Source organism: Ptychodera flava (assembly GCF_041260155.1).
Source record: "Ptychodera flava strain L36383 chromosome 3 unlocalized genomic scaffold, AS_Pfla_20210202 Scaffold_27__1_contigs__length_13241970_pilon, whole genome shotgun sequence".
Lineage (NCBI taxonomy): Eukaryota > Metazoa > Hemichordata > Enteropneusta > Ptychoderidae > Ptychodera > Ptychodera flava.
The window spans coordinates 6,871,734-6,895,925 of NW_027248281.1; the positions used below are offsets into that span (position 1 = coordinate 6,871,734).

Sequence of the window (24,192 nt, forward strand, 5' to 3'; positions counted from 1 at the left end):
TTGCAATAAATCTAAATCCACCAACTTATCTCCAAGTTAGTGTTTACGTTAGCGCAAAATCCTGCGTATATTACGCAGTTCTCTTTACTTGTACTCATAAAAAATAAAGTGCATAAATCTGTACGCAATCAATGGAGCAACACATTAAAGTCGCTTTTCTCCTAGTGATAAACAAACTTGATGTGTCTTTGCAAACTAAAACAGTACAGTGGGATCGAGCTGCGACCACGTGCAGGCATCATCCAAAAGTACATGGGACATTGCATAATGAGGCAGTGAACACTGGAGGAGCGGACCTACACTTTAACCAATCAGGAAGGTGTAAATTGAATAATACATAATAATGAGACCTAGGACATGAGGTCCCTCCAATGACTGCTCCGAAAGTGGACCTTAGAGAAGCGGATTAACCAATCAGAGCATGCAGTACATATGTGTAGGACGTGCAATGTAGGTCATTTTGAAACAGGACTATTAAAACATGTTTTGTTGTTTACGAAAATGCAGGGTATTATTGTAAAGCAAATAATAGGGATTCATCTTACCAGTGTCTGCAGCTTTTCAAATACCAGAGATATTTTCCGCCTGGTCTCCTGTCCCATATCTATTACATTAAGTGATCATATCAGCTAGGTAAAGCTGATAGTGCCATATTAGGGATTTTGTTCAGGAGCTTTTTCAGCTGGCCTGTGAAGGGACACAGCTAAAAAATGTCCTTTTTGTAGCAAGGACTAAAAAATTATTGCTGGGCAAGAGTAAAAATGTTTCAAGAGCTGTCGCCGTTGAGTTTATGAGGGGTAGGGATTCCCCGGTTTTAAAATTGGTCGCACCGTTTAAGGCAATGATCATGTCAGAGTATTATTTGCTAGGGCTAGGAGATTGTGTCCCCTGAGTCAGGGCGCCCTCTGTCAGTTTGGTAAGGCCTGTGCTTGTTTTCAAACCAGTCCTGGATGTAGCTGTTAGGCACAGGTTCTGGTCTGTCATTTGTATAAATCGATGTGGAAATACTAGGGCAAGGTTAGTTCGTTTAATGACCAGTTGCTGTTGGTGATTGATTAGTGCAAAGTGTTGGTTATCATGTTGAGGAGGAAGGGATATGGGATCTTCCACATAGGCCTCTTGGGATGCTTTTTGCAGCCTGAGGGACCAAAATACTGAAAACGAGAAAATTCCTCCATATTTTCATCCCTTTTTGTTTAAAAGGGGTCCAAAATGTTTCCCTTTGCTGTAATCTATACATGGTTGGATCTGAGGGTGCTCAATTTGTTTTGTTGCGTACTCTGAGGCCTTTTGTAGAAGCTCAGTATTTGCTGGATGAATATGGTACAGGGCTGGAGTACATCACCCGTGGTTTGTGCTTTAAAGTCCACGAGTTGATAGCAGAAGTCCCATATTGAAGTGTACAATTGTTCCGCTCGTTGAAGCGTATCTAGTGAAAATGGCCGCTGTTCATTTTGTGCTGGTTTTGTTGCTATTGCCGTGCCGTGGTTTTCTTTATCATTTATTTTTCCTTCAATAAATTCTCATTTGGTTTTTGTGCTTTTATGTTCAATGTTGTTGTTCTCCAAAAGCTATATTGAAAGGTTTCACTCTCGCTCTTTGCTGATTATTTGTTAGAAATGACCTTGCTTTTGGCCTACAGAGCACTTAGAGAGCAGTGGTTCTTTCCGTGTTTGGTTCATTTTTTGTTCCAGGTATGAATCACAGATCTATTCTGTGTCCACTTTGGTCTCACTGCGCTGCCAGTGATCCCTTACATTAAAATATTTGATTGATGTCAAAATCGCTATTGGTTTTGATTATATTGTCGCTAAAATGGCAGTTGCGATTTTGATATATAGTGTCGTGCAAGATTTAAGGAAACAATGCAAAAATAAAATGCTTATATATCTAGGTCGTTGAACTTGCAGTCGAAGAATTTCTAGGCATTGGTGTTATTCGTATACAGGGAAGAAGTGGGTGGAGGGACAGTGCCACAACAAAATAAGATTCTTGGTATCCACAGTCCTTGTTCACAAATTTGTTTTCTGTTCATTATAATTTTGATTATGCACAACATTTTTCACTTCCCAATCAGTCAAGACATGTTGGCCCTTTGTACGTCCTTAGCCCGATGAACGTTTTCTGTTTTGGTGTTTGTAATGAAGTTTCTAAAGTACACATTAATTATCTTTTCACTGAAGCTAATAGTATTGGTCTGGTTGGAAAGAAAAGTGCAAGACCAAATAGTGTAATCAGCATATTGCATCACCTTCTTTCTGATCACAGTTTGGGAGAGAAACAGTTTTTTTCATGCAGACAACTGTGGGGGTCTAAATAAAAACAAATATGTTCTGCACTATATGTCATGGAGAACTAGTTCTAGTCTGCATGATGAAGTTCAAATTCATTTCATGGACAATGTATCTGTGATGCATGCTTTGGTAAAGTCCGTCAATTATATAGACGTAGTGATGTGGATACCGTGGATCAGTTAGCTACTCTTGTCAACAAGAGTGTCAATATCAATAACAGTCATGTCCTGCAACAAGACTCAGAGTCTGATCACACATGGCAATGGTATCAGTGAGATACATATCTATCTGCATACCTCAAGCTACTGAAAGGCATACGGAAAAATCACCATTTTGTGTTTCATAAAGATAATCCAGGTAAAGTCTATGTAAGAGAGGTCCATAATGAAATTGAAACAGAGATATATCATTGGTAAGAAAGGGTGTAGCTTGGCCCCCATAACCAGGAAGTTTTCCTGGGAGACTGTAATGTGGAGATTTGTCAGATGCCCGCCATAAACATCTATACGATACTATTCAACAGCATGTAAGGTCACCTTTTCGAGTCGACTTTTGTAAAATTTGTCAGTAAAATTTATAAACCAAACTTGAAAAGTGAACAAAAAAGATTGAGTATTTCTCAATTATGTACCAGTACATATTTATCGTTTGAAGTATTATTTTGCAGTGAGATTAATCAAGTGTGTTATTATATTATCAATGCCTATAAGAGTGAAAGTGAACGTGCATAAATGTGTTTGTAAAGCTGAATATCATGTTAGTAAAAGATCTACACAGCTTAAATGGAACATTGTTATCTCATATCATGTTGCCAAATAACAACACTTTTCATCTGCGTAGTTTTTATGTAGAAGAAACAGTGCACGGCAGTTTGATGATATGTGAAGAGCAAAAAAAAGTATGCAAATCTAACGTCAGGGGTTATTTTCAAATGAGCTAAAATCATACTTTTGATCGCGGTTCGGACCTTCAACTTCAGTGACATAATCTGGAGATAGACAACCATAAAAAATGCTAAAAAACTTGATAATTTTGACCATCAGGTAGGGTTTTGCTTGACGCGGACAATATATAGTCAGAAGTAGTCATACAGTTTTAATAATTCACTCAGACGGAAATAGTACAGCAATGGTGTATAGTAACGTCATGGAAATGCAACGAGCGGATCATTAAGTGTTCTCTAAGATGGTGTCAGATGAATGATGTGGATATGACATCAGTAGGATTAGTTTATAACAATTATTATGTAGCAAAGAATGAAAATTATCAAAAGCTCCAGTTATTTACTAAGGCGACTGTTTCGGGGATTTGAAAATAATACAGTCAACTGCCTTGGCTCCCCAAGCAATACTTATCAGGTACCACAACACCTGAAGTTATTTTGAGTCTGATGTCTTTTGGGTGTTTATTGAATTTTTCAAAAAGTAGAGAATATCTTGACAAGGTTTTACGAAACTCTGATGATTTCATGCTGTTCTCCTCCTTGAGATAGCATCCTGTTGTTAGAGCAGGAAAATTCGAAGAAAGTCTTATATTAGAAGTATTGCACAAGCGATGCGGAGATATTCTGACAATAGAGTACCATAAAGATGTAAAAAAGGATGTTACTTACGCGATGTGGAATTTTCACTTTCAAAACTTGAAATCGTTGCGCTTGTCAAAGAGCTTAAAGACAAATATTCCAACCACTACGGATATGTCATGTCTAATTCAACTTGAGCTTATATTGAACAAGAACGGGGGTGCTCAACAGAAGATATGCGTAGTACTGGACTGAATATGCAAATGAGCCTGAAGTTGAATGGCAGTAAAAAATGAGATGGTGATGATTTGCCTGTCTCATGAAAAGCAGTCAGGTAACAAAATTCTTTAGGAGAAATTTGCTGGAGTGGCGACATGTGTTAACGAGTTCATTGCGTTTGTTGAGGGTGGCCAATTGGGGTTTGCATATTATAAAGTATTTTTCCCAAAGACATAGATTGCATCTGTTGCTGATGGGGTTGTAGGGCATGGCTTGTTTGAGGATTTTCCATGTGATGTTATAATTGATGTTTTTTTTCCTTTAATGTCCATACGTATTTACTGAGTTCTGTATTATTCTTTTTGGCAAAAGAGTCGCTGTGTCGACACTCTCTGCAACTATTACTGACATGAAACCAACTGGCTTTGACTATTCAAAGAAGAACATCGCGCTGCCAACAGAACGTGAGGACAACAGAAAACTGCGAACACCTATGCAGACGCATGAAATGGAAAGCATACTTCCTCCTAAACCCAGATATCTGAGCTGTTCAGAAGGAACCTATGGATTCAACTAAAAAAAGACACCACCACAAATTCCAGAAATGGCAAGCTTTGAAAGCAGGTTACTCAAGATGATTGAAAGCATAACGTTCCGCGATACCAATTGCCGCTTCCAAAGACAACTATCAGCAGACATTAGGAAAATTAAGATGTCTCAAGACCTCCTAATACCAGCGGATTTAAGACAAGTAATTTCTACAAGATGGATGCATCAACATACAACAAGCTACTTACCAACAACATCACAAAGTTTCACAAGAAAGTTGATCAGGTAACAATCACATCGATCGAAACAGATTCTGCACACATTGCCGCAAGGTTAACCTCGACGACAGAATCAACACTACAGCAAAAAGAGAAGCATTTATAACACTGAAAGATCATAAACCCAACTTCAGAAACAACCCTGCGTGCCGCCTCATCAACCCAGCCAAATCTGAAATCGGCAAAATCAGCAAACAATTACTAGACCGCATAAACAAAAAAGTTATAGATCCGACAGGAGTCAATCAATGGAAGAACACCGCATCTGTTCTGAAGTGGTACAACAACATCAACGACAAGGCACTTCACTCGTTCATTGTATTCGATGTGGTGGACTTTTACCCATCCATATCACCCGACCTACTCAACGCTGCCCTGGATTTCGCGTCCAACTTTGACAATATAACCAGCGTCGAAAGAACAATCATCCTTTACGCCAAAAAGTCGTGTTTGTTCTCTGTGGACGAAACATGGGGCAAAAAATCATCACCAACCTATTAGACATTACCATGGGTAGCTATGATAGCGCTGAAACATGCGAGCTCGTTGGTACCTTTCTACTCCACTACATCGCCAAGAAACATGGTAAATACTTCGGCCTTTACAGGGATGAAAGCCTCGACACCACCAAAGCCACACCAAGACAGAATGAACTCATAAAAAAGATCTGTGCACCATCTTCAACCGCAATGGCCTCAAATCACCATCGAGGCAAACAAGAAAATAGTCGACTTCCTTGACATCACCCTGAATTTGAACACTGGAAAATATATGCCGTACACCAAACCGAACAATACCCCCCCACCCCCAATACGTCCACAGCAAATCCAACCATCCACCTAGAATCCTCAAAAACATACCAGCATCAATCAACAAACGACTGGCAGAAATCTCCTATGAGGGAAGAGTCCTTCAACGCAGCCACCCAATTCTACCAACAAGCCATTAACAAAAGTTGATATAAGCACAAACTCCAGTTTTCGCCACCATCAACACAACCACAAGCCAATAAAGAAACCGCAAGAGAAACATAATCTGATACAACCCGCCATACAGCAAAAACGTGGTCACCTACGTCGGAAAAGAGTTGCTGAAAATAATCAAGGAAGAATTCACCAGTACCACACCCTCCATAAGATATTTTAACCGAACACCATTAAAATCAGTTACAGCACCATGAGCAATACAGCGCAATTTATCCAGGGCCACAACAAAACAATCACCTCTAATAAAACAGATATCAGCGCGAAAAGACAATGTAACTGCCAAGTGCGGCCATCATGCTCCATGTCCGGACACTGCCTATCCGAATCCGTCATTTATCAAGCCACAGTCTCATCCCGGGACAGCAAACCAAATCAGACATATGTAGGACTCACTGTCGGCACTTTCAAAACCCGATTCAACAACCATAAAGCATCCTTCAAGAACTCAGCCAAAAAGAATAGTACAGAACTCAGTAAATACATATGGACATTAAAGGAAAAAAACATCAACTATAACATCACATGGAAAATCCTCAAACAAGCCAAACCCTACAACCCCATCAGCAACAGATGTAATCTATGTCTTTGGGGAAAATACTTTATAATATGCAAACCCCAATTGGCCACCCTCAACAAACGCAATGAACTCGTTAACACATGTCGCCACTCCAGCAAATTTCTCCTAAAGAATTTTGTTACCTGACTGCTTTTCATGAGACAGGCAAATCATCACCATCTCATTTTTTACTGCCATTCAACTTCAGGCTCATTTGCATATTCAGTCCAGTACTACGCATATCTTCTGTTGAGCACCCGCGTTCTTGTTCAATAGGCTATGGTATCTGATGAGTGTAGGTTTTACCTACACGAAACTGTCCAGTAATACAACGCCTATCTTGAAACTGCCTTTGGACCCATTAACACTACACTATTTTGCTCTGGATCTGCACCATCGAGCACTCTGCCAGCAATACTTGCAATGAACTTTCATAATATATATATATATATATATATATATATATATATATATATATATATATATATATATATATATATATATATTATGAAAGTTCATATAGTTTTATATATATATTTATATATTTACTTATACTACTTACCAAGCTCATTGACTTTGAAGACCATTGTTTGGCCGGCATATTCCTTAAGGCCACCCACAGCAGGCACTTTTTTACCGATACCTCCTGACGCTTCATTTTCCAGATAGAGAGTTATGTCTTCGTCTGCTCCCAATGTGAACAAGTTCTGAATTTCATCTGTCAGATCAATGATATCAGCCCCAATGCCGAGAGTAACTCGCTTTCGTCTATTGGTATTTTCTCGTCCAACAAAGATGACTACATCTGAAACAGTGATATGAGCAAAGCATTTTATCAACATATACATTGGTTTCTTAGCCGGATGGTATAACCTTCATTGAATAAAAGACCGTACAAATAGCAACTGACTTCTCATTAGTAAATTTATGGCAGCTGTAAAAAGGTTTCGTAGTATTGTCAATGTACATCCGTAAGGAAAATTAGGTAAAAGCAAGGCCTTCAAGTCTCCCCTAAATTACAGCAAATCTTTTTTTCATATATTTTTTTTAGTCGAGGAAATTAAGGCTTTGGAATATGAGAGAGTTGACAGACTGCTTTTTTATGAAAACGTCCGTTGCTTGTGCACTTCTAGTAAAACCATTACCGTCAAATATCATACATTGCTCTTCTCCATTTGTATTTTTCAGCAGTTTTAAATTTTACATCTCTGAGTCCCCCTTTTCTTTCTGTTGAGTCCACATTTTGTGGCACCTATCTTTGCCATTGTGCAAACAGCTAGTAACGGTTATTATGTTTTCGGGACCTGTCGTATCATTCAGTGTACCTGAATTACTCTTGATTTCTTATTCGGGCCTCTTCACATAGAACATTTTACTGCTCACCTCCATGACGTTAGATAGCACATTAAAGGCCTATTTGTAAAACACACCACACTGCATTGATGATTTATTACGATTAAAAAGCAAACACATAGGAAACTGCACGTGCACGTAATAAGTCAAAGCTTCTCCAGACAGCTGTACAAAATTATGCTATGAGTCCAAGTAATATAAATCATGACTAACACAACCAAATAGGAAGAGGGCCCTTCAGTCAAGCAAGCGTACTGAATGAGGGCAGTAGATAACCTTGAGCCAGGGTCAAGCATCTGCCAAAAGGCTGGAATCCATCCTGCAAGGCCGAAAGTGTGGGAACTAGCAGAAATCTCGAGTAACTGGGATCAGGATGGAATCCAAGCTCCCCTGCTTGAGAGAAGAGGTAAGAAGAGAGAGGTGGAGAAAGAGGTGGAGACGGGATCGATTGCAATCTGCCCACAGCGAACAATGAAAATTAAATGTACGAAAAGTGCAAGAACAAAGACGGCTGAGGTTGTTACCCTTGTGCAGGGGAAGAGCTGATAGGCTGAGAGGAATTTTGGAGGGAAACAAGTTGACTACAGATAGTTGTCAAGGAGCTGGAATGAAGCAGTGCAGCGAGTTCACAAATCACATCTGTGTCAAAAACAAATTATACTTTGTGAAACACTACACGCATTGATGATAAACTAGTGCATGTCATAACATCAAAACTTCTATAGAAAGTTGTACAAAACTATGCTATGAATCCAAGTAAAGTAAAACATTGACTACTACTACTACATAATTAGGAGAGGGCTCGTTCAGTCAAGCAAGCGGAGTGAAAGGGCAGTTGATGACCTAGAGCCAGGGTCAGGCAACCTGCCCAAGGTTGGATCCATCCTGCGAGGCCAAAAGTGTGGGAACTAGCAGAATTCCCGATTAATGGGGCTCAGGATGGATTACAAGGCCCTACGAAGGAATTATGACGGAAGTGACCCCCAAGTACATGACGGAAGTGCCCCCCCCCCCCAAGTACACATTGAGCCAAGCAAACTCCACGATAAGATTCAAGCACAGGCTTAGTCGTTGATATGAGCATTTCTGGAGGGTTGCATACACAAGCAAATGTATTTCTTGTGTGCTTCAAAAATATGGACAGAGAGTTAACATGACAGATAATTACTCCATTTCAAGTAAGTGCACAGTGTGACGACTTGTTGAAATGAGTCAGTTTCACATCCAAGTGGCAAGTTAGCAAAATATATCTGTGTTGAAAACACGGATTACACTTGTAAAGACACCACACCGCATTGATGATAAACTAGCAGAGTTTTATTATGAATACAAAAACAACCAATTGGAAACAGCAAGTGCATGTAATAACATCAAAACCTCTCCAGGAAGCTGTACAATATTATGCAGTGAATCCGAGTAAAGTCAAACATGACAACCACTACAAAAAACCATACGTGCGTCATCGAGGGAACCTAGTGTCAGGCTGATCTTCATCTTTGCCCCAGTTGCAACGGAAATCAATTTGCAGAGTTGACGACAATACTAGGATATGCGGTGATTTAAAATATACAGAAGCAGCCAACAACCTAGAACAACAATGAGTGGTGTCATAATCAACGAAATGTTATGCTTCATTATGAACAAAATTGACCTGCTGGAAACTGCTACTATAATCAAGCTTTGTTGTGAACACTATGATGACGATCAGATTGAACGTGCCAAAAAGACACTATTTGACCTATGTGGTAAGGACACTACACGGTATGTTGAACTCCAGGGACACAATACGAAATCCAACAACATTCTTGAGATCTTGAAGTTGATTCATGAGACGGAATAAGAAGATTTACATTGTTTTGTCGTAAAAAATCTTTCAAATTTGCCCCTAATTGATGTAACGCATATTGACATGTCGGTATAGATGAGTGAGATGAAATTCTAAAGCGAAAAATGTGCCACCCTAAGGATTCTCTTGCAACGCACAATCATGAGCTGGAAAAAAGGTATACAGGTCAATGACAGAAAATAGGTCATCTGAGAACGTGCTTTGAAAAATCTATAAGGACTACTAATATAGAGACCGCCATTCAATAGACTTCTGTCTGAGGAAATCGGGGATGCGAATCACCAGATGTCTCGATGGTACCATGAAAAACGACTGATTGGACGAAAGAATATTCTTTGGCCAATAAGAATGAAAAGGTAAACTCGTATGCTGATGTTGTGATGTCGAATGTACCCATAAATCTACAACACCTAACAGCAAAGTTAGTGGAAACCAATCAGAAATAAGAACAAACTGTGATTTTGTCAATGTAGCATGACTACGTAAACGGCGCCATCAGCTTACCATTGGTACTGCAAAAGTTGACGAAAACTGTTCAATTAAAATGACATATGCTCGTCCACCCTTCAAATATTTTTTCACAAGATTGGCTCCAGCGACATCGGCTGCTGAAATTCAAGACTACGTTAAACGATCGTTCTTGATAGATGTAAAATGAAAAAAGCTGTAAACGAAAATTGAAAATTTGACGCGTACTCTTCCTTCCTTCTTGAAACCACAAGGAAGACATTTGATCGAATCCTTAACCCCGCAGTGTGGCCCGATGGTATCATCATCCGTTATCGTACTAAATAATGGATGTTAAACTTGTTACATATAATTGTCGTGGTGCAAAATCATCTATTGACGCCATTAGTGAATTATGCGAATCACATGACATCATTTTAATACAGGAGCATTGGCTCAGTAAAACGGAACTATCAATGCTATCAAGGATTCACAACGACTTTAATGCTTGTGGTGTTTCCACAATGAACGACGTAATGGTATCCATGTTCGTTGGCCCTATAGAGGAGAAGCCATATTATGGCGGAAATCGCTGGGCAATAATGTAAATGTGCAATATCTAGATGACACTATACTGATTAGGTATAGAAGTGTGTACTGATGAAACAAATTCGTTCATAATTTGTGCATATTTACGGATTTGTTAAGGAGAGAACTTGGACGACTATTTGGGTTATTTAACTAAAGTTAAGTGCATTATTCAAGATTGTAATACCGTAAATGTTCTAGTGCTTGGCGATTTTAATCGTAATTTAGGCACTGTTTTTGGTGATGAGCTATAAAATTTCTCTGCAGAGAACAATTTGCATATTTCCGATATCGAATATCTTGGCAAGTGTGAAAAGAATTTCACTTCCTATAGTAAAGCCTGGTGGTAAGATCATTATGTCAGTACACATTTAGCTCGTATATTTGCTCTTTATAGTTGTAGAACTTTCTGAGTTTTCTTGACTTTAATAGTTGCACACAGTTGCTTACATAGATTATGTTAATTTCATCTACAGTTTATACATTAACCATGAAGTAAGTTGATCTTCGATGGATGGATAAAACTGATTATCATATACCTCAAGCCACGTTCCAGTGTAACGCTATAGGAAAAGAGGCCGTAGGCACACTTCGCCTAAATATGGGCAAGCACGTGCATTTCAGACCTAGCTTCATTCTGGTTACTACGCGCGTTGCCATCAGCAAACGTTCCATTCGTAAACAAAGGCAGCACGAGATTCGAACTTCTCATCCGTTCTGATCGTACGGGCGACAGTTAGCGACATTAGGTGATTTCTGAGGGTTTCATATTAAAATCCAGTGTTGACAAAGCACATTATCGATGAGCTCTGCGTTTTTGAGAGATTTGAAAGTGAACTGATATTATATATAGGTCGAGTGCGATTAAGGCTATGCGACAGCTAAGCCTAGCCGTCGCCCAGCTTCATGTAGGCCTACACGGTCATTTCATCGCGAAATCGTCATAAAATTAAAGGCACAATATTTCTTTCAATCGAGCTTTTTACTGATGATCGCATCTCGCTGCCGGTGCAATGAAATTTACGATAAGTTACACCACGCCGTTCTTTTGACACCTCGATTTACGCCTCATTCTTTGTTGGTATACGTACGTGCGTACCTTGCTATACCAGTTCTACTGGTAAACAAATGACATCATTGTGTATATTAATGCGCGACGGGATACGGCCATCGCTTTGTCGAAAAGTGTACAAAAATGGCGATAAATGCTTGACATTGCATTGATTTTTCTATTGCCAAATCTTTGCACAAAAATTTTAATTACATATGTTTCATTTCGTAAGGTATATGATAAAAACTTTATGGCCCTGATACGGTTTTAGCGAACCTCGGTCGTACGGCGTACGGGCCCTCGCACGCTCGGTCCGCAAAAACCGTATCAGGGCCGTAAAGATAAGTATTGGTAATCTGAAGAACGGTGTGAACATGCCGATATATTTCTGTAACATTGCAGTTCGTGAAATTAAATTTTTTATATGATTTTGTGTCTTCTTATCATTTTTCATTCAGTGTTACAGTCGAAATGACAGATTGTCTTATTTAGATTTTAGTCAAGGGCACTACAACCCTATTATTAACCAAATTGGTCAAGTGCAAAGCTTGAGCAATTGAATGAATAATTACCGTTCCGCTACTGGTCGTCTTCTTGGTGATATTAGAATCCTTTTTGACGTTTTGTTGTGCTGCAATCCAAAACTGTGATAATCTGTATCATAGGCAGGAATTATGCAACCTCTTCTAAGCAATTGTTCTGCAATTGCAGCTGGCGCACTGTATTCAATTCCGACCTACTACTCCACATTGTTTTATGAAGTCCTAGGATGGAACGAGCAAGTGCGATTACTGTCACATACACGAGATGCCGTTAAAATCTGGCTGATAAGCGGAAAGCCCCTGTCGGTCCCTTATTTGATATGATGCGAACAACTCGTGCTAAATTTAAGCTGGCATTCAGAGCTTGTTAAAGGAGTGAACACAGCCAGTTGGCTAGGGCTGACGCGATGGCATATAAATTGTTGTGAGGAGGTGCAACGTAGGTTCTAGAAATCATTATCAGGCAAAGCGGCCCCATTTCCAACTAGAGTTTGTGGTTGTAATGGCCATGCAGAAATTGCTGATATGTGAAGGACCCGATATAAGATATTGCTTAAATGAGTAAAAAGCTGCATAACAAAAGTTATATCACAACAGCTCTTGGCAGTATAGATTTCCATGATGAAATGATTGCCACGCCCGAGGAAGCAAGGGAAATTAAGCCATTTGAAATTTGGAGAAATGTAAATCCATAGGAAAAGACGGCCTCTCGTTCGAGCATCTCATACATGCAAACCAAATTCTCTTTGTTTTGTTAAGTTTATGTTTTACCGCATGTTTTTCATGGGTATTTACCGGACTGTCTTATGCAGGCTATGATATTCTGATAATAAAAGATAAGTCAAAGGATGTCATTTCTGTCGACAACGATAGACCTGTTGCTAGAGTATCAGCTATCTCAAAAGTTTTTTTCACTCTGTATTTTGTCACGCATTGATATGTGCATTAACACAAGCGATTTTCAATTTGGCTTATGAGTAATCACTCGACTGATATGTGCATTTTCGTCAGGAAAGAGATTGTTGAATTTTATAAAAGAAATAACTCGCCAGTTTTTCTTGTTTCATGGACATCAGAAAGGTGTTCGATAGAGTAAACCTTGGACTTTGTTCAAAATCTACAAGATAGGGGCACTTCACCACTCATTGTTCGTATTTTACTATGATGGTAGCGTGGTCAGGTGTTTAATCATTCCAACTTTTCCCACACAGAAACTGGGCAGTTTTGATTATTCATACCTATCATAATCCTACTGTTCGTAATGTTTATGTCGTAAACACATCTATCGCACACTTTTAACACCTTTCCCGGGATCTTGAACCGGTTGGTCAAAATTGGCTGTTCTTGCCTTTTTGATCACCCCTCTTAAAATGCTTGGATAGTTGACTTGGAAAACGAATAAAATTAAAAGTTTCATTAGCAATTAAGCCAAACACCGGAAAACACAGAAAACATGGCTCATTACGCGTTTCCAGTAGTGAAAAAGTTGAGGCCCTCGATGACTGTTACTGGTGGACAAAGGGTGCAGTGAAGAAAATCGTTGCAGTTGAAGAAGGACGTGTCAGTATCTTGTCGGGTTCAACGGTTGGTCAGCAAAATGGGACAGAATTGTCGATGAAAATAGCACTAGGCAAAAGCCTTAACATTCATTCGGACACCAACAAAACCAAACAGATTAAAACCACCTCAGGATTTCAACAAATATAGTCGTAAAATGTGACTACGCTACATCATGAGACACAAACAATCGCAACAACACCAATTCAAAGAAAAGTCAAATTGGACTCCACGAACAGCAAAAAATACAAAAACCTGAAAGCTATCTAAAGCAGCTAAACTCGCACTTCTAGAGATACCCTTTCAAACAAGGAAACAAAACATGTCGCGTGACCAAAGAATCGCGATAAACCCGCTTGCAAACAGTAGACAATTACCATAAAACCCTTCGACAAGGGTCGGGTTTTCGTCTTGGTCAACACAAAAGATTACGTACACGAATGCGAAAGGCAATTACGCAACACTAAGTATTATACACAACTAGCCAGTGACGACACAGAACAAACAGTAAACAAAGTACACGAACTATTAAACAAAATGTACGAGAACAAACACATCGATCATGATACTTGTAAGTATCTTGATCCAGAAAACATAAAATCCGTACCCCGCAGTGGTACTTATTGCCTAAAAATTCACAAACCTCGGCAAAAATCTGAAAGACACACTAATCAAAACAAAATTTACTGAAGTAAAGAAACATAGAACAAACAAACTGAACCACTAAACGGACTCACAACGAGACCCAAACATTAATATACTTGCCTCGCTACTCGAAGAGCAAGACCACTAAAATTCATTAAAATAATTTTTCACAAACACAAACTAAGGAAAGAATCTACACTGCGACTGATGAGAAACCACACTCGGGTTTCGAAACGCAAGCGTCAAAGGGCCACTCTATCAACTTTGTAACACAATAGGTCCCGCTGCGTCTCGCCATAAGCTTTCCATACACAAACAATACATTACCGTACACACTAATCCAAACTTTCCTACAAATATCCGAGGCGAAACAAACATTTTTATTAACACAAACAATCGGATAAGAATGTAGGAACACAGTTTTGAAACGAATCAAACACAAACTCGACACAAAAACATTTTGGATAGTTAGGTGGGGAGTCTCTTTCATACATTTTACATACATAGAATGTATTTTCAAAGAGGAGACTCGCAGTCCAGTTGCTGTGATGTACTTTAAGAAAAATTAAGACGTTTACAGGAAACTTCAGTTTAGGCTACCCTCGGCTATTCCAGTAACCGCGAGTTACTGGTAGTGGTAGCCTGCGGTAACTTATGCATTCAAATACGATCACGGACGTACCACGCACGTACAAATACCACGATAGTAAGCTTACGATGTTGTGTGGGCCGCTGTGTGCATGTTTCATTCACAGCGTTACCGACGAACATATCACTGCACACGGGCACGAGCTTTAATAGGCGGCTTCAAATTGTCCCTTTCCAATGAACGTTAGTGTTGTATTTGTAGTGACATGTGTGGAACCAACTAATTTGTCATGCTTTGTAAAGAGTAAGTGACATGTGTGGAACCAACAAATTTGTCCGCATGCTTTGTAAAGAGTAATTTTAATTCATTGCTCTCGTGTGGGGGGTTCTCAACCTGATGTAATCGCAAATCCTCAGATTTCCATCTGATATAAGTATGTACGTACACAAGAAAAGTAAACTCATGAATTTTAATAGACGGGGTGGCTAAGACCAATTTCATTCAAGATTGGTCACAGCCACCCCGTCTAAGTATTGTGGGGAAAAGTTGTCATGATGTTCGATGGGATTCTGTCGAATCTTTACCTTTTAAAGTTACGAATGGAGTTCGTCAAGGTAGTATCATTTCCGCTAAACTGTTTGCAGTATACGTACGAATTGAGTAATACAAAGCAGGAGTTGGGTGTCGTATAGCTGGTAAAATAATCAATCACTTATTGTATGCCGATAATCTGGTATTGATGTGTCCGTGAATTAAGTTACTTAGAAAAACTGGACAAGATCAGTGAGCTTTACGGAGATCTAACATAATATTTTATTCCAAACTGTTAAAGCCCAATAGCTGCTAATTTGATGCATTATTTTCATGATTTTATTTCCAAACCAGAGTTGGTTTGTTTAAATGTATTTACTGAAGGACGTGTATTGAAGTGTAACTGCTCGCTGATTTTGACTATGCCTACACATTTTAACAGGTTTGATAATAAATGGGTGCCGCACCCATAAAATGGCGCCCCCACGGGAAAATACAAAAAACAGTATTTCCTGCATCATGATCATAACAGAAATTAACAAGCATGATGCCATTTACTTGAATGCACAACACACGATGGCTAACATTTTGTTGTTGTAATCATTATTTCCTCTATCGATTAGTTTTTGATAATGGCGGGAAATCTAAAATGACGTTAAAACATTTGAATTTGCATGCCACCCTCAACACTCATGGCGGCGTTATACACTTTTTCAGTCTCTAATGGGTTTTATTCGAAGAAAACTCTTGGACAACTAAGGATATTTTGAGATCGGTTTATTAAACATATGCAGCTATTGGGGCTTTAAACAGAGTGTACATTGTATGTTCTTCATGCCAAAATCATGGAAGCTACGGAAATAGCAACAGTGTATCCTTACGGAAAACCCCTTAAATTTGTCATATAGTGTCGTCATCTAGCGCCAATGATGCTGATGTTCAGAGACAGCTTAAGTGTTCGTTATTTTAATAATTGTTCTCATTCGGTCAAAAATGTTCTTTTTAGATCCTTCTTGTATGGAGTGTATTGTCTTAATATTTGGAGTGATTATAGTGCAAAGCAGATGAATACAATGAGATTGGCTTATAATCGATGCATATTGTCTTTCACCTCAAAGGTGTCTGTAGTATAAGCAATACTTGTGTACAAAAATATAATATACTTCGCTCCACTTCAGCACAAGTCGCTTTTTAACTTTAGCGCACGTCTACTTTGGAGCAAGAATATTTTAATTCGTAGTTGTAACGCTTCTGATGCCTTTTTGCGTCCATCTTTTTGGACTCATTTTAGAATTATCATGTATAAGCAGATTTTTGGTGTGTAAATTTGTTTCTGTTCTTTCTTATATTAATTTATTTATTGGATATGAGTCTTTTTTTGTCCTGAAAAAGTATAATAATAAAATTAAAGCTGCAAGCAGCGTTGGCGGGCCAAAGCTGTTAACATGTTTAAAGTTCTTGCAATCAGTGTATTATGTGCAAAATTTGAGCTTGGAAAAGTGTTGTCGTTCTTGTAAACAAGGATTTTGATCATAATCCATAGTTTCTGTAGGTTTTGCTGGTAATCGTATGTGTAACACAAAATCCAATATGGCTGCCAAACTACCTAACCGATCCAATTCATTTTCAGGGATTTTAAAGTGCTCATATTTAGGAAGATATAGTACAATTTCAGTTTAATCATTTTTAATGATGAAATTGTGATTTTCGCAAAATCCTATATGGCGGCCAAACCAAGCGACCCATCCTAATGCCTCTCACAAACTTAAAAGTGCTTGCACTGAGGACGATAATACCAGTAAAATTTCAGTTCAATTGGGAGTTTAGTTCTGGAAAAGAAGATTTTTTAACAATAAAATTGTGATTTTTACAAAATCAATAATGGTGGCCAAACCACGCGATCGATCAAAACGCTGTTCTCAAACCTTAAAGAGATCATACTTAAGATTATACAAAGAAAATTTAAGTTGAATCTGTGTGTTGGTTCTGAAGTAGATTTTTAAAGATTAAAATCCAATTTTTCTGAAATCCAATATCGCGGCCAAACCACGTGTCCTATCCAAATGCATTTGCAAACTTGAAAGAGATCATACGTAAGATGATACATGTAAAATTTCAGTTCTATCGGACATTTGGTTCTGGAGAAGAAGATTTTCGAAGATTAAAATGGTATGTTTCGATAATCCAATATGGCAGCCAAGTTTGTGTAACCGCATGCTATATTATTTGCTAATTCTAAAGACCTTAACTCATGCTTGCTAAATACAAATAATCAAATTGACTAGACCCTTAGGTTTTCAGAAGAAGCATTTTTAAGTTTTTTTGACAATCTAATATGGCAACCAGGTAACGTGATAATGATAATATGCACGAGTACTAATAAATACCTATTAGCCCTGCAAGTTTTAGGAGTTTGTTCTGGAGAAGAAGATTTTTAGCTCCGCTGTCAGCGACGCGGACCTTATCAAATAGGTTGATTTTCCGTCGTCGTCCGTCGTCGTCGTCGTCGTCGTCGTCGTCGTCCGTCGTCGTCGTCGTCCGTCAACAATTGCCTTCTCCTCTGAAACCGCAAGTCCGATTGCTTTGAAATTTTATATGCAGTTCACTTGGGGTGACCTCACTTACGTTTGTTCAAATCGTGGTGAAATTTGCATATTTGTATTTTTGGGGCATTTTTTGGTGTTTTTGGTAAAAAAATCTTCTTCTCTCAAACCGCTTGTCCGATTGCTTTGAAATTTGATATGCAGTTTACTTAGGATGACTTCAGTCAGATTTGTTCAAATCGTGGTGAAATTTGCATATTTGTATTTTTAAGGCAATTTTTGTCATTTTTGGTAAAAAAATCTTTAAAAATCTTCTTCTTCAAAAGTACCAGTCAGATAGCTTTGATATTTGGTAAATATGTCCCTAGGGATGATCTATTTCAGATTTGTTCAAATTGTGCAGAAATATGCAAATTTCCATTTTTAAGGCAATTTTTGCCATTTTTGGTCAAAAAATGTTTTTTTCAAAAAGTACTTGTCTGATAGTTTTGAAATTTGGTATACAGGTTTCTATAGATGAACTTAGTAATATATATTGAATTTCTGATGAAATCTGTAATTTTGTATTTTTGGGGCAATTTTTGCCATTTTTGGTCAAAAAATGTGTATTTCCAAAACTACTCATCTGATAGCTTTGAAATTTGGTATACAGGTTCCTACAGATGAACTAAATGATATTCATTGAAATTATGATGAAATCTGCAATTTTGTAATTTTGGGGCAATTTTTGCCATTTTTGGTCAAAAAGTGTATTTCTCAAAAAGTACTGGTCTGATAGCTTTGAAATTTGGTATACAGGTTTCTATAGATGAGCTAAGTAATATATATTGAATTTCTGATGAAATCTGTAATTTTGTATTTTTGGGGCAATTTTTGCCATTTTTGGTCAAAAAATGTGTATTTCCAAAACTACTCATTTGATAGTTTTGAAATTTGGTATACAGGTTCCTACAGATGAACTAAATGATATTTATTGAAATTATGATGAAATCTGCAATTTTGTAATTTTGGGGCAATTTTTGCCATTTTTGGTCAAAAAGTGTGTTTCTCAAAAAGTACTGGTCTGATAGCTTTGAAATTTGGTATACAGGTTTCTACAGATGAGCTTAGTAATATATATTGAATTTCTGATGAATCTGTAATTTTGTATTTTTGGGGCAATTTTTGCCATTTTTGGTCAAAAAATGTGTATTTCCAAAACTACTCATCTGATAGTTTTGAAATTTGGTATACAGGTTCCTACAGATGAACTAAATGATATTTATTGAAATTATGATGAAATCTGCAATTTTGTAATTTTGGGGCAATTTTTGCCATTTTTGGTCAAAAAATGTGTATTTCCAAAACTACTCATCTGATAGCTTTACAATTTGGTATACAGGTTCCTACAGATCACCTTAATGATATTTATTGAAATTATGATGAAATCTGCAATTTTGTAATTTTGGGGCAATTTTTGCCATTTTTGGTCAAAAATGCGTATTTCCAAAACTACTCATCTGATAGCTTTACAATTTGGTATACACGTTTCTACAGATCACCTTAATGATATTTATTGAAATTATGATGAAATCTGCAATTTTGTAATTTTGGGGCAATTTTTGGTCAAAAAGTGTGTTTCTCAAAAGTACTGGTCTGATAGCTTTGAAATTTGGTATACAGGTTTCTACAGATGAGCTAAGTAATATATATTGAATTTCTGATGAAATCTGTAATTTTGTAATTTGGGGGCAATTTTTGCCATTTTTGGTCAAAAAATGTGTATTTCCAAAACTACTCATCTGATAGCTTTGAAATTTAGTATACAGGTTTCTATAGATGAACTAAATGATATTTATTGAAATAATGATGAAATCTGCAATTTTGAATTTTTAGGGCAATTTTTCCCATTTTTGGTCAAAAAAATATGTTTTTCAAAAAGTACTGATCTAACAGCTTTGAAATTTGGTATACAGGTTTCTATAGATGAACTAAATTTGATCGTTTGAAATTATGATGAAATCTGCAATTTTTATTTTTGGGGGCAATGTTGCCATTTGTGGTCAGAAAATTTCATTCTCAAACAACTACTCATCGGATAGCTTTTGTTGAAATGTTCTTAGGGATGATCCAATGTGATATATTCAAAGTATGATGAAATTGTGTATTTTTGCAGCTTATTTTAGCCACTTTTTTCTGGCCATTGCATTGAGCTATCAAAGATTTCCACCTTCTTCATCAACATGTGTCAAAAATAGTTATTCTCTACATAAACACAGCGGAGCTATATCGGCCGCTAGGTCGCTTGTTTAATTTTAAAATGTCATTTTTCGAATTCGATAATCTAATATGGCGGCCAAGGTCACGTGACCGCATGTGATTTTATTTACACATTCTAAAGACCTTAGCTCATGCTTGCTAAATACAAATTATCAAATTGACTAGACCCTTAGGTCTTCAGAAGAAGCAATTTTTAAGTTTTTTTGACAATCCAATATGGCCACCAGGTAATGTGACCAATCAACATTTTAAGGATAATATGTACTAATACTTATAGCTACCTATTAGCCCTGCAAGTTTGAGAAGTTTACACTAAGCGGTTTCCGAGATCACGAGGGACAAAAACGTGATGGAAGAAGAAGAAGAAGATTTAAGCTGCAAGCAGCGGTGGTGGGGCCCAAGCAGTTGTCACTGTTTCAAGTTCTTGCACTGGTGATACTTTGTGGAAAACTTGGAAGAGTCTTTTCGTTCTTTTAGAGAAGGATTTTGAACATCATCTCATAGTTATTGTAGTTTTTGCTGGTAATCGTATGTTTTATGCAAAATCCAATATGGCGGCCAAACTATGTGACTGATCCAAATGCCTTTCATAAGCTTTAAAGTGCTCACACTAAGAAAGATATGAGTAAAATTTCAATTCAATCGGTGTGTGGTTCTGGAGAAGAAGATTTTTAATGAATAAATTGTGATTTTCGCAAAATCCAATATGGCGGCCAAACCACGTTACTGATCCAAATGCCTTTCACAAACTTGAAAGAGATCATACTATAGATGATACATGTAAAATTTCAGTTGAATCGTTGTGTTGGTTCTAGAGAAGAAGATTTTTCAACACTAAATTGCGATTTTCAGAAAATCCAATATGGCGGCCAAAACAACGTGACCGATCCACATGCCATTCACAACTTGAGTAAGATCACACTTAAGATGATACATGGAAAATTTTAGTTGAATCGGTGAGTTAGTTTTTGAGAAGAAGATTTTTAAAGATTAAAATTGTATTTTTCCAAAATCCAATATGGCGGCCAAACTTCGTGACCGATCAGTATGCCTTTCGCAATCTGGAAAGTGCCCCCACTAAGGAAGATATGAGTAAAGTTTCGGTTCAAATGGTGTATTTATTCTGGAGAAGAATACTTTTAAAGATTAATTGGGTATTTTTTGAAAATCAAATATGGTGGCCAAGGTCACATGACCGCATGAAATTTTATTTGCAAAATCTTAAGAGCTCAGGTCATGCTTGCTATGTAAACAATTTCAAATTCTCTAGACCCCTAGGTCATGGAAAGCCATTTTTAGGACTCTAGAAATCCAATATAGCCGCCAGGTCATGTGACCAATCATGATTTTAAAGACAATATGCATTAGTACTCATATCTACCTACTAGCCCTGCAAGTTTGAGAAGTTGACGTTCAGCGATTTCTGAGATCAAGAGGGGCAAAAACGTTAGGGAAGAAGAAGAAGAGGAAGAAAAATATTGAACTCTAGTAAAATCATAGGGGCCCGGCTGGTAGGCTTGGGCACCTAGTGAGAGCTTCAAGCAGCTGTGGTGGGGTCCAAGGGGTTAAGCGGTTTAAAGTCCTTTCACTGACGATATTATGTGCAAAATTTGAGCTTGGAAAAGTCTTTTGGTTTTTGTTAATAAGGAATATGAACATGATCTCATAGTTACTGTGGGTTTCACTGGTAATCGTAAGTTTTATGCTAAATCCAGTATGGCGGCCAAACTACTTGATCAATCCAAATGCCTTCCTTAAACTTCAAAGAGCTCGCACTAAGAAAGATATAAGTACAATTTCAGTTCAATTGGTGCGTTGGTTCTTGAGAAGAAGATTTTTAAAGATTACATTGGGATTTCACATCCAAAAGATGGCCAAACCACATGACCAATCCAATAGCCTTTCACAAGCTTGAAAACGCTAACACTAAGGATGACACGAGTAAAATTTCAGTTCAATCGGTGTTTTGGTTCTGGAGAAGAAGATTTTTAAAGATTAAATTGCGATTTATACAAAATTGGACATGGCAGCCAAACCAGGTGACCGATTTGAATGCCTTTTGCAAACTTGAAAAGGTCACGTTTTAGATGATACATGTAAATTTCAATTCAATCGGTGTTTTGGTTCTGGAGAATAAGATTTTTAAAGATTAAATTGCGATTTCCGCAAAATCCAATATAGCGGCCAAACCATGAGACCGATCCAAATGCTTTTCTCAAACTTGAAAGTGCTCACACTATAGATGATACATGTAAAATTTCAGTTCAATTGGTTTGTTGGTTCTGGAGAAAAACATTTTTAAGGTTAAATTGCCGTTTTTCAAAAATCTACGTTGCAAGGCTCTGGCCCCTAATTTAACCTGCAACAGTGTCGTAGAGGCCTAATAAGCAGATTTCATAAATAATGAGCTATATTATATTGCATCTTAGGATCTTCTATCATACCAAATATGAAGGTTTTCACTCTGATTGCTACTCAGTTTTAGGCATGTAAGTATATTTGAGGTCAAAGTCATCGAGGTGACAAAATTTTGTTTAAAAATTGTATTCCATAGTTATCCCTGTGTACTAAAATTCAGACCTCTATCTCTATTAGTTACTCCAGAATTAGAAATGCACATGATTAATGAGGTGTAAAGTGTGCTGTCAAATGTCTCCTACCCTACAAAATATAAAGGATGTAGGACTTGTGGCTACTGACTTATGGACATATACATATATTTGAGGTTAAAGGACATCAAGGTCACGTGATGTTTTTTCAACAAAATGTATTCAAAATGTTCCCTAAGTACATAGAATCAGACCTCTAGTTCAATTTGCTAGCCCAAAAAAGCTATGCAAATTGTTAATGAAGAACACAATGAGGCACCATTAGGAGTACCAGCCTACTATATATGAAGGCTATAGTCATTGTGGCTACTGACTTTATGCTATTACATATATTTGAGGTCAAAGTTTTAATTTGTCACGTGACAATTTGTCATCAATCTTTGCTCCCCTAATTATCCCTGCATACCAAAATCAGACCTCTAGCTCGATTGGCTGGCTTAGAATTTAATATGCACACAGGCACATGATATGACCCATAAGGTCTACCATCTTACCAAATATTTTACTTCAGAAAAACTAAGCGGTTGTATCCTAAAAACTCCTATTCAAATGCACTGTGTGTGTTCTTCATGCTCTAGTCCTTATTGCTACTTATTTATAGACATATAAGTATATCAGAGGTCAAAGGTCATCCAGGTCAAGTGACAATTTGACATTAACCTTTTTACCTTTAGTTATCCCTGCATACTAAAAATCAGATCGCTATCTATATTTCTTAGCCCAGAATTAGATAAGCACATAATGAGGTATATGATATAACACCTAAAGGTCTACAATCTCATCAAATATGAAGGCTCTAGCCTTTATGGCAACTGATTTATAGGCATATACGTATATTAGAGGTCAAAGGACATAGAGGTCATGTGACAATTTGTCATATATCTTTTCTCCCATAGGTATCCCTGCATACCAAAAATCAGACTTCTATCTCTATTCGCTTGCCTAGAATTAGATAAGCACATAATTAATGACGCACATGATGTGACACAAAAGGTCTACTATCTCATCAAATATGGAAGCTCTAGCCCTTAGAGCTACTGATTTATAGACATATAAGTATATTATAGGTCAAAGGTCATCGAGGTCATGTGACACTGTCATATCTCTTTCCTACGATACTTTCCCTGTATACCAGAAATCAGACTTCTAGCAAGAATTAGATATGTACATATCTAATGACGCACACGATGTGACACCTTAAGGTCTACCGTCTCACCAAATATGAAGG

General features: G+C 37.6%; 1 protein-coding gene across 1 annotated transcript in view; it reads right to left on the reverse strand.

The window, feature by feature from the left end:
* The window catches only part of LOC139126465 (uncharacterized), a 230,477-nt gene that overhangs the window by 145,394 nt on the left and 60,891 nt on the right, over positions 1-24,192 (reverse strand). The window contains exon 2 of the mRNA XM_070692524.1: positions 6,967-7,209. Coding sequence (XP_070548625.1) covers positions 6,967-7,209 — 243 coding nt within the window. The remainder of the gene's footprint in view (positions 1-6,966; positions 7,210-24,192) is intronic.